This window comes from Sminthopsis crassicaudata, chromosome 2, assembly GCF_048593235.1.
Source record: "Sminthopsis crassicaudata isolate SCR6 chromosome 2, ASM4859323v1, whole genome shotgun sequence".
NCBI lineage: Eukaryota > Metazoa > Chordata > Mammalia > Dasyuromorphia > Dasyuridae > Sminthopsis > Sminthopsis crassicaudata.
Window position 1 is genome coordinate 367,808,413 of NC_133618.1, and position 12,002 is coordinate 367,820,414.

The 12,002-nt window shown below is 31.5% G+C and overlaps 1 protein-coding gene across 1 annotated transcript in view; it reads right to left on the bottom strand.

The window, feature by feature from the left end:
• The window catches only part of LOC141556635 (kinesin light chain 1-like), a 53,658-nt gene that overhangs the window by 33,722 nt on the left and 7,934 nt on the right, over window positions 1–12,002 (bottom strand). The window contains 4 exon segments of the mRNA XM_074291069.1: window positions 721–799; window positions 4,669–4,764; window positions 4,766–4,900; window positions 5,788–6,049. Coding sequence (XP_074147170.1) covers window positions 721–799; window positions 4,669–4,764; window positions 4,766–4,900; window positions 5,788–6,048 — 571 coding nt within the window. The 5' untranslated portion in view covers window position 6,049.

Below are 12,002 nucleotides of genomic sequence, written 5' to 3' on the forward strand. Positions count from 1 at the left end.
AAAATTTCTTTGATAATTATAATTTCAAAATTAAAAGCCATATTCTCTTATTTATATGTTAAGCCCTGCTTTAAACAAAACTTTAAAAAACTGATATCTTTCAGAATACAATAGGTCTTAACATTTTTAATAACAATGAATAAAGCCAATATAACAACGAATAGTTATATAATTTTTTTAAAAAGTCAATGTTTCTTTCAAGTACCAAGTATTTATAAACTAGGTTAATATGAAGATTAAATTAATTTTAAAATCACAATTCACAACAGCCCAGCATTACATAAATAACATCAATAAACAACAACAAAAGTTTGACATAAGGACAAATAAACTGAAAAGTTCAAGCCAACTAAGGAAACCTTAAAATCTTGAACCTCTAATTTGAAAAAAATCCACTAATAAAAACAAATTCTACTCAATCAGTATGACTCCAAAAAACTCCTTGAGGTTTGAACTTTTTATTCAACAACAATTATTTATACTACTGTAGCTCAATTGTTACTTCAAGTTCTATTTTACCAGTCTAAATTAATAACAATTTATCAAGATGCAAGAAAATATTATAAATGTATGAGAAATACACACATATAATGTTAAAGAATATATTCTTTGTTCTAAAAACTACATTTCCTTTATCTCATAATATTAGAAATTACAATCATATACCACAAAAAATAAATATGCTTCTCATTTTTTTTCAAGTCACAATTCTTCACTTACTTCCTTGTCCTGGGTCATCTTCATCATTGGGGAAAAGGTCATCCAGAGGTTCTTTGGTAGAATCATTGTCTTTGTCCTCCTATAAAAAATCCCCAAAGCACAAATCTTAAACCTACAAATGCTATATAAATTTCTTAATAAAGCATTTGACATGTATATTTTAATAAAAGGATTTACATTATGGATTATTCAGCAGCATAATGTAGCAAAATAAAACACCAAGTAGACACAGGTTCTAGCTTCTGTTCCACTATTAACTAGTGGGCTGAACAAATGAATTTAAAGGATGATAATAAATGCATCCATATCAAGGAGGATGTTCTCTAATGGAATGTGTCACATGCATACAAATTGGTTCTATAAGTTAAGATATTAAATATCTTAATGGAGCTAGAAAAATAGGCAAAATCAATAGAGAAAAATATTAAGTCCTCCATTTAGATTATATTTTTTTAAAAGTATTTACCTCAGAATGAGATAAAGGTGGCTAGGCAGTAGGACATATGGGGAAAAAATTAGGTTTTATGGGAAGGAAAATTCAATGACTCAACAGTGAGACAGAACAACTAAAAAACTAAGGTTGTGTTAATAAAACTATTTTTTCCAAAACTGTATCCTAACCTTGTTATACCACATCAACTCTGGGTCCACATTTTGGAAGAGTTACTGACAAATCCAAGAGAGTAGTGGTGAAGGGACTAGAAAGTTTGTCATATAGCCGGTGTTTATTCAGCCAAAGGAATTGAAAATGCTTAATCTATGTGATAGACAACTGAGTACAACTTAACAATAACTTTCAAATATCTAAAGAATTATCTTTTTAAAGGAAGAAGATATAGTCTTTGTGTCCTAATCCAGAAGACAAAAGTGGAAGCAACAGGTTGAAGTTAAAAAAAAAAAAAAAGAAAGAAAGAAAGAAAAAAAAAAAGAATTTGCCTCAATAGTCAAAATTACTAAGATGTGGACTAGTCTGCCCAGGAGCACACTGATCACATCTCAGAGAAATTATAGAGAGAACTCTTGTTCAGAACAGATTAGATTAAATGATGTAAGAAGTCCCTGGATATGCAACTAAAAAAAACTAGAAATAAGAACAAATTAAAAACTCTCAATTAAATATCTAATTAGAAATTCTGAAAATCAAAGGATTAATAAAATCGAAAGTAAGAAAACTATTGAACTCATTAAAAAAAAAAAACTATGGGGAAAAAAACACAATAAAGTAGATAAACCTTTGGTTAATTTGATTAGAAAAAGAAAGGAAGAAAACCAAATTACCAGTATCAAAAAAGATAATATATGAAGTCACTCCCAACTATTATTCTAGGTGTGCTATCTTGTCTCAAACTTCCTTCATCCTTAGTACTCTCATCTGTAAAAATAAAATAAACTAGACTAAATTATGTCTAAACTCCTCTCCAGCTTAAAATTCTATGATTTTATGAAATCAGCTTTCAATTTCTTGCTCACATAAACATTTATAACAACCTCTGGATTGGGACTCAAGGCACAATTCTTCTTTCTTTAAAAAGATCAGATATTTAAAATTTGCTGTTATGTTCTACCCAATTATGAATTACCTAGGTTAAGCATTTCCATTTTCTTTAGCTGAAACAAAAGGCCTTTGGAATCAAAATATTTAGGAGGGACACAAAAGTTATTTATCAGTCTGAAAGTAATATCAATTTCCAGAATAAAATGGGAAATTGAGGGAAAAAAACAGACCAGGAAAGAACTGTATTTCAAAGGAATGACTTGTTAAAGAGGGGGTGCAAAAGCTGTACACTTCAAAAAAGTACAAAGTTCCAAGGGAGACTCATGAAAAGCTAACAGACAAAATAAGCTCACTGGAAAACCCACAAGTTTTGTTGATATTATGATTATTAATACTGATTTCTTGGAACTGCAGCCTGAAATGCTGGCACTAACAGTCAAAGCAGTTTTAAAAAGGTTATCTAAAGAGAGCAGCCATTAGGGAACATGGAAGAAGGATATGTTCTTGAACAAATCCCTGCAATTATTTCAGATATTCTGGATAATGGAAGAATCAACAGCTTGTATACTCAATTCTAGTTTCCAAAGACTAATTTTTAACAACTTATTTGAAAAATATTGTAAATCTCATTTTTTTCATAAAACCAACTCCTAGTTTTATTTATTATTTCAATGTTTTTCTTACATTAAATTTTGTTAATCTCACCTTTAATTTTTAAGCTTTCTAATATAGCATTTAATTAAGGATTTTTAATGTCTTTTTCTAGTTTTTTAAATTGCATACCCAATTCATTAATTTGCTGTTTTATTGATGTAAACATTTAGATATATAAATTTTCCTCTGATTACTGCTTTTGCTGTATTCCATAGATTTTGTTATGTTATTATTGGAATGAGTAGTTTTAAAGTTTTTTCAGCAACATTGTTGCTTATTCTATAAAAGAGTCTATTGTCAAGGTTAGTGCATGAAGGAAACATGTTATATATTGGTTAATATGGCTGATTAATTGATTTAAAAAGAGAAGAAAACCAAATTACCCGTATCAAAAATGAGTCATAATAAAGAAGAAATCAAAGTAATTATGAGGAGTTATTTTGCCCAATTATATGCCAATAAATTTAAGATAAAATGGAAGTATACTTAATAAAAATATAAATTGCATAGATTAACAAAAGAGGAAATATTTATTTAGATATTCTATTTCCTCATCTGTTAAATCTATGCAATTTATATTTTTATTAAGTATACTTCTATTTTATTTATAGAATATAAAAATATAGAAATTGGCTACATAAATGAGCTTTCTAAGAAAAAAAGCATTAGGATTTATAAGTGTATTCTACCAAACATTAAAGATCAACTAATTTCATATTAAATAAATTATTTGGAATAACAAACAAAGGAGTCCTATCAAATGGTCTGACTGATTTTCTGGCCTGCAGTTTGTCTCTTCCCTAACTCATGCTTTACAAAGTTGCCCAACTATTCTTATGAAAAGGCCTGAGCATATCATTGCTTTGCCCCCACCCAAAAAAAAAGTCATCAATGGCTCTACATTACCAATGGTAAGAAAATACAAGCCTCTTAGTCTGGCTTTTAAAACTTTCAATAAATATGGATGCAAACTATCTTTCCAACTTTAATTCATTCTACTCTACTATGGGCATACATTCTTGCCAAACTGTACATACACTATAGTCTGATCATATTCAGTCCTCTTCCTTTTGTCTATAAACAAAATGATTATTACCTCGTCCCAGACTCCTATACTTTTAATTCCTTCTCTTCCTTCAAAACCTATATCAGATACTAGCTCATCCAGATAGCTTTTTTTGAATCCCACAGATAAAGGGGAATTAGAGCTTCAAATGTTCTTAGGGTTCTCTGTTTTGATCTGTTCTTTGACCTTATTATACTATAGGTTCTACCATGTTTATTTGAATATATGAATATTATCTCCTACATTAAAATAAAAGGAAATTTTTTTGAGGGGAGAGACTATATAGATTTTTTTTTATCTTTGTATCCCTAATACCGTATAAGCACTTAAATAAATATTTATTTAAATGTGAAGTTCCAGATTACATAATCCTCTGAATCAGAACTCTCTAGGAGTTCTAAGTTCAACAATACAGAAATAGCAAATAAAATAATGTCATTTTAATGTTTTATATTTTAAAAATACCTTCACAATCATCTCATTTGACCATAATATATATGAAAGGTAAGAACAATTGCATCATTTAATGTAATCAAGAGATAAAAAGAGTTACCTATTTTCCCAAAAACACACAGATAGTAACTACACTCTAAGACTCCTTATCTTTAGTCTTTTAACATCATACTCAAAAGAACAGTTACACAAAAGGAAACATACAATTTCATAACACCTTAGAATTGAAAGTTTCTAAATATATGATAAACATAAATTGATTTTATAAACTGATACTTACTGATGGAGAAATGTCATCATCATATTTTTTTAACTGATTCATGAATTCCAAGTGTTTCTTTTCTTCCTCCAGTTGAGCCACAGATTGCTCACTTTTTTTGTAATTTTTGCTGTGTGTTGGCTAACTCATCCCGCAGCCACTGATTTTCCTGGCACAGACGACGTACTTGGGCACGCAATTTCTGTTTCTCTGATTCAACTGCATTTAGATGGTTTGACAAGGCCATCATTACCTATATTATATAGAAAAAAATTTAAATCTTGCCTTAAAGTCGTCATTTTCCTAATTTTTCTACAGAATCCTAAATTAAGAATTCAGGAAATTTGCTATGTTTGAACATTTCTTTGATTTTAATTCTCCAATATGTATGTGCAGTTATTGTCCTCCAAGTATACTATATACTTTGTTGAAAAAATATAAGTTCTACCCTCTTGACATATAAATGAAGTATATAATAGATATTATGGTTCATAATAACATATCCCCAAATCATAAGAAGTTTAAAACTATCCCCCCTTAAATAAAAGATGGAAAAAGAAAAAAGATTGGCAAAGTAACCACTCAAAACCCAAAATTCATAGGATGAATCAAATTTAAAAGTCTAAAATCAGACTAGGGATAATTTTTTTCTGATTCTAAATGAGTTTTTTTCTGGCCAGAAATTGGTTACAACTCTTATTTCATGCCAATTAGTAAATAAACAAAAATAAATAAATGGCCAAAAGAAAGTTAACATAGTTTAATCTATTTCATTCAATTATATCCTTTTATTTTTTCTGAAAACTTCAAAAAGGAAGAGGAAAGTCAATAACTCTAAAACTCAGCTTTATATTGTGGATCTAAGTTTATATATATATATAAATCTTCAGTCCAAGACTGAGCCTCTTAGTTTTAATCCAATAAGCTTTCCCAAATCTATTTCTCAATTTATATAATTCATTTAACATAAAGTTTTACCAATTACCTTTCCTTTTTTTTTACAGCAATGTCAATTCTAACAAGTCTTCCTTTTTTTTAAACATCAATACCTTGTGTCATATTTTCCCTTTATAGTTTCAAATAAGTTATTACTTCTCCATTTTTCCATCTATATAAAGTTCAAGTCATTTCCCAATCTACCTGTGCTTCACTCAGCCCAAGCTCCAACATTTCCAAAGACTTTCGAATCATGTTTGACTTTTCTTCCACCAGATTACTCTCATCATCTTTCTTCAAACACTTAAGTGTCTCAAGTAAACTTTGCAAGATAGAATTGTGTTCATTCTTCAGAGCTTCCAATCCCTGAATCACTTGCTTTGTCTTAGAAATGATTTCATCCTGGGTCAGCTTCTCCAATTTGTCTTCCTTTAGGTATACCATTGTGGACATGTTGTCATACATTCTAGAATTTTAAAAATTAAAATTAGCCATCAAAATAATTTTTTCAGTGATCATTAACATTATTTAATTAACATCTAATTTCTGTAAACTGTGCATATCATATGAATCAGCAATACAGCTCACTAGATCTACATCCCAAACAAATCAAAGAAAGAAAAATACCTACATAAACACATATATATATATTTATATTTATAATGGCTCTTTTCATGATGGCCAAGAATTGGAAAGTGAAGGAATAATTATCAACAACAAGGAATGGCTGAACAAGGTAGAATATATGAATGTGATGTAATACTATTGTTCTATTAAAAAGAATGAATATAAATCAACACATGCTATATTTACTTCTTTTATCTGTTTTTTTTTAATCTCTCCCTTTTGCTCTGATTTTTCTCTCCTAATATGATTCACAAAGCAATGTACACTAAAAATAAATAAAAATTCTCAAGCTAAAAAAAAATACTATTTTTTTTATTAAAAAATGAAAGAAATTAAAAAATAGAGAAACTGGGAAGATCTGTATGAATTAATTCAGAGTGAGGAGAGCAGAAATAGTATAGTAATTTATACAATAACAATACTGTAAAGACAATTTTAAAAGTCTTAGTAATTCTGATCAACACAATAACCAATTATAATTCTAGAGGACTCATGATATTTGCTTCCCATATCCAGAGAGAAAAGACTCAAGAGTGTAGAATAAGGCACTACAGAAAGTGAGAGAATAAGCAAGAGACAGAGAAAGAGACAGGGGGTGAGGAAGAGAGACAGAGGGAAAAAAGGGAGGGAAGGAGAGAGAGAACTAAAGAGGGAGAGAGAAAAAGATTTGTGAGGCATAACTAAGGCAGGAGTTTGTTTTGTTTGATTACATATTTTTATAAGTAGGAAAAATAGTACGAGGTATACTATATAAGCATTATCCCTATTTAACAAATGAGAAAACTAAAGCTTAGATATATTTAGTGATTTTACCAAGTCACAATCTCTCTTGGAGGCAGTTTCATCTATTAAATGAAGAGGTTAAATTAGAATCATTAAAATCTTTCACTAAATCTATGACCCTTTGATATACTGTCCAATGGTTATATGCCTTGTTACACTTGAATTCATAAAGCTTTTTGACCCCTAGTACTCTTTCAATCAAACATCAATAGAAGTTTATTAAGCACTATATGTCAAGAACCATATAGGCAAAAATCAAACATGAAGACACAAAAGACTGGCATAAATGACACCTGTTACCTGAACTAAATAATTTCAAATATTTACAATATGTAATTAAGTTATCAAGAATAATCATTAAGCTTTATTAAGAAAATTCTATATTGTAACATGGAAAGATTATAGTTTATTGATTGTGAGCTAATATGAAAACTTATCGAAATATTAAAGTGGGAAGAGATTTTTCTGAGATACGGGGGGTGGGGGAGCAAGGAAGAGAGGAGGGGGGCACCAAAATAGAAATTAAAAGGAGACAGATCATATGGCTCGACATAAAGAAAAACATCCTAATAATTAAAGTTGCCTCCAAAAAGAAATGAACTAGTCATATTGTTGAGGATTCTACCATGCTTCTCAGTTGTCCATATTCATAACATCAGTCTTCTTCAACTATTACATCTCCCACATATTTGGTTTTCTCAATCAGTTGTCTAGTCTTTTCAATTCGATCTACATATATCATTTGAAAGCATCCTTTTCCTTTTCTCTCCATTCATAGCCACCACTAGTCCATTAAGGGACCTTCTCATCTCTCACTGGAACCATTGAAATAATGTGTTTTTCTCTCCCTCCTAATTTTCTCCCCTCATCCTTCTCTTTCCTTCTGAATAAAAACTGCCAAAAATAATCTCCTCAAGTTTAAGCCTGGCTGTATCACTACTATGCTTTAGAATATTTTGTGACTCTAATTTGTCACTCAGTTTGATGTTAAAAACCCTCCCACAATCTAGCAACAGCCTACCTTTCCAGGCTTTTTGCACACTGTCTACCATTAAACATTCTATCTTAGAACATTGGCCTACTTATTGTTTCCCAAACCAAGGAGTTGGCATTCTAATGAAGTGTGAGGGATATAGAGTTTACAATTGAGTATGGTACAAAGAAAAAGACAAAGAATCTATGTTTGCTGAATTGCTAAAAAGCAAATTACAAAATGTGGGGTGCTTCCAGGCCTCTATTTTTTCTAGTGTAATTATATTTTCAACTATCTATCTATCTACCTAAATAATTAACTAACTCTGGCAAGGACTAAACATTCTAGTGTAGAATTGCTGCTAGCAAGCTAAACAACTATCCAATTCATCAAAGATTAAAAAAAAAAGTGAAATATCTTAAAGGAAAACAAAAAAACTAACACAAATATTTTACAATAATTCAAATTTTAAAAAATAATTTGATTATTCTCATCCTTCTACATCCCTATAATAAAAAAAAACCAAAAACTGACCCATGTATCTCCAATCTATGAAGTACATTATATTCTGTTCTTTGTCCTCTGCCCTTATTAATTATGAGATTTACAAAATACCTTAATCATCATTTAGTCTAGTGATTCTCAAAATTTTGGGTCCTAGTTTATATTTATCATATCCTTTTGATATTTATCGTATGAGAAATTAAATCTTAGTATCATTAAGGTCTTGACTTTGTAGATTCCTGGAAAGAATTTCCGGGATTCCTAGCAGTCTTTAAACTATACTTGGAGAACTACTGATCTAGGGGAAGCACTGATAGTTTTACAGATGAGGAAACTGAAGATTACAGCCAGGTATTTTGATTCCAAAATCATCGCACTTTCTGCTTCAACCTTGAGACCCATTGTCTTCTTAGAATCATTTGACACTAATATTACTCTTCCTTTGGCTTCCCTTATATTATAGTTTTTCTACCTCTGTAACCATTCCTTTTTTCTTCTTTGCTAGTTCATCTTAACTCAAACATAAGGTTTTAATATTTCCAAGTCTCATTTCTTAATGTTTTATTCATTTTGTCACCACCTTTACTGTTTTAAGTGAAGTAATTTTCTTTTAATGTCCAATGAACCCCCTTTCATGTTAAACACTCCCAAATTTCCATTCTACTTCCATATTGGATATACCAAGTCACCTCAAAACTTTAATCCTGGCAGGTTATGTGACTATTGTGGTTAGTTCTCTACACCAATACAGATTACAATGCCCTCCATACTTGCTTCGTTAATGTTAACTAAATGTTAATAGGATATAGGGGAGCTAGGTGGATACCCCCAGTAATACATCTTTTCAGTACTTAAGAACAATGGTCCTTAGACCTACTACAATGTGGATTTAAAAAGAATTTGGTAAAACTTGTCAGAACTTTCTATGACACAGCTCAAAAACTCATAACAAGATACCAGAGTATGACTTATCTATTCCTATGCCCTAAACTCTGCAAACATCTCTTCTTCTCAAGCTAAATCAATTTTCTCCTTAGCTCTAGCACATTTAACTGTTAAATACACCAATACATGATATATAGTTGTCTTATCTCCATATTAGGGTATAATGGTCATGAGGACAGTAAATTTGTCATCTAAATTATGTATGTCCCCTCCCTCTAGCAGTATTCTTCACACAAGAGAACTTGTGTGAAATAACCCATAAATGGAAAATTAACTTAAAATGCTAATCTCACTCAAGAAATTTTTTTTTTTTTTTTTTTTTTTTTTTTTGGTCTGAGGCAATTGGAGTTAAGCAACTTGCCCAGGGTCACACAGCCAAGACGTGTTAAGCATTTGTGTCATATTTTAACTCGGGTCCTCCTGACTTCAGAGCTATTGCTCTATCCACTGCACCACTTAGCTGCCCCCATTCAAGCAATTCTTAAAGACACCAGCCATGACTAGATTTAAGTTTTTCTAGGCAACAGGCCTAGCTCAGCCCTGTTGGACATCTTTCTTCAAACAAATGATATTCCTCTATGATTATAAGGGTATAGAGAAGAAATAACAATTGCACTGCTGATGACTTCTATGACTTAGTAAAAACAGGAAGTACACTTGCTCATTCAGGGGGAAATAGGAGAGCAATAGGGGCTTGACAAGAAAAGAATTTAAAATAATAAATATAGAAATGTTTTAAATGATTATAAATGTATAACATATCAAATTGCTTGCTGTAATCTGTAAGGAAAAGATACTAATAGAGGTGGGACCAAGAAAGGCAACAGGACTTGAGTTGAGTCTTAAAGAAAGCAAGGAAAACCAAGAGGCAACAACTGATGAAACCTAGCATGTTAGATATGGCGGATAGTCAGTATAAATGCATAGAGTTCTGTATGAGGAATGCGAAGATCACAAAACTAGTAGAGGGAATAAAATATAAGACTAGAAATGTAGAAAAGGGCCAGGTTGTGAAAGAATTTAAATGCCAAACAGAGGATTTTAAATTTGTTCTTGAAGGTAATAGGGAACTTCCAGAGTTTATTAAGGACGTGAAGGAGGAAAAAGGGGAGAAGAGGAGAATGTGATGAGGTCCTCAGATGAGAGGATAGATAGAAGGGGTATGAGAGGCTAGAGAAAGGACTGAAATAGTTACTGTGAAGAAAAGATTAGCAAATTAATTAGGAAGGTGTAAAAGATGAAGGAAGGACCCAATTATATAAATTTATGATGTACCCAATCAGGTCAGTTCCATGATTCTCTCCCTCCATTTACATGAATAAGAGCAAAAAAGGTAAGAGTAATCTAGGGTTGGGACTTGGCAACACATGTTCTAGGAGATTGCCATTTGAAGTGCTGGAGAAGACCCTGTGATAAAGCCAAAGCAGGGTACCTGGGAACAGCTAGTGTAAGGTACTACAATAAGACCCTGGGACAAATGCTGAGGCCTGAATGGAAAAGAGTTGGAAAGACTCTCTGGGATAAAGAAGGTAACTAAGAGGCAAGCTGATCCTCACAGGTACTGGGAAGATGACAGGACTAAGATGATGGCCAGGAGGCAAATGAATCTCCAAAGGGAACTGGAAGGGCCCGATGAAGACTGTGGCCCAACTGGCAAAAATAACTTCTTATTTTAACTTTTGGTTATTAATCAATCAATTATTAATCTCTACCTGGGGAGCTAAAAGTACCAAGAAAAATAACTTTCTAAGAGCTCAGTACAGAAAGGATTTGACATTTATACCATAAACAAAAAATGGGCTAAGAACACTCAGCAATCTAGTTTATAACAAGAACAGAAGCACTGATTTTTAAATAATTTTTAAAAACAGAAGTAGATATCTTACCTAAGCTTTTCAAGAAAAAAATACCTATTTCTGTTTTTAAAAATATGTGTTTCTTAGCCCATTTTTTGTTTATGGTATAAATGTCAAATCCTTTCTATATTGAGGTCTTAGAAAGTTCCTTTTCTTGGTACTTTTAGCTCCCCAGCTGGAGACTGATAATTTATTAATCTGTAAGTTAAGTTATATTTGTCAACTGGGCCATTCTTCTCCATTTTCTCCTATTGCTTACCTTCTTACTCTCTTTCTCTTTGATAGTGGTTTCTCTGGGTCCTGGATGTCAGAGCTTCATTCTCCTCCTATCTTGAGCAACTTTGTAGTTCAATAGTTTTTATCTGCTCTGTAACCTCTGAAGAACAGAAATGGACCCAGCTGGATGCTAGGCTTTCAGATTTAGTGGATGCTAATCAGCCATACACATTTCCTGTCCTCTTTCCCTGTTCCTTTCTCTGGCTTTGATTCTTTTGCAGCACTAACAACTACTTAGCAAGCTGTTTTACCTAGGCTTGGCAAATTCCTGTCTTTAGAATATGGGTTTCTGTGGTAAGGTTGAATGTTACAGAATTATAGTTGAATTATTCTGCAAACCTCTAAGGTCTAAGTAGCCCTACTGCCTAATTAGGAAGGAGTATGGAGTAAATAAATTCTAGGGATAAGAGATTAATATTCTCTAATTCTCTATTTTTAAGACTCTTGTAATTCTT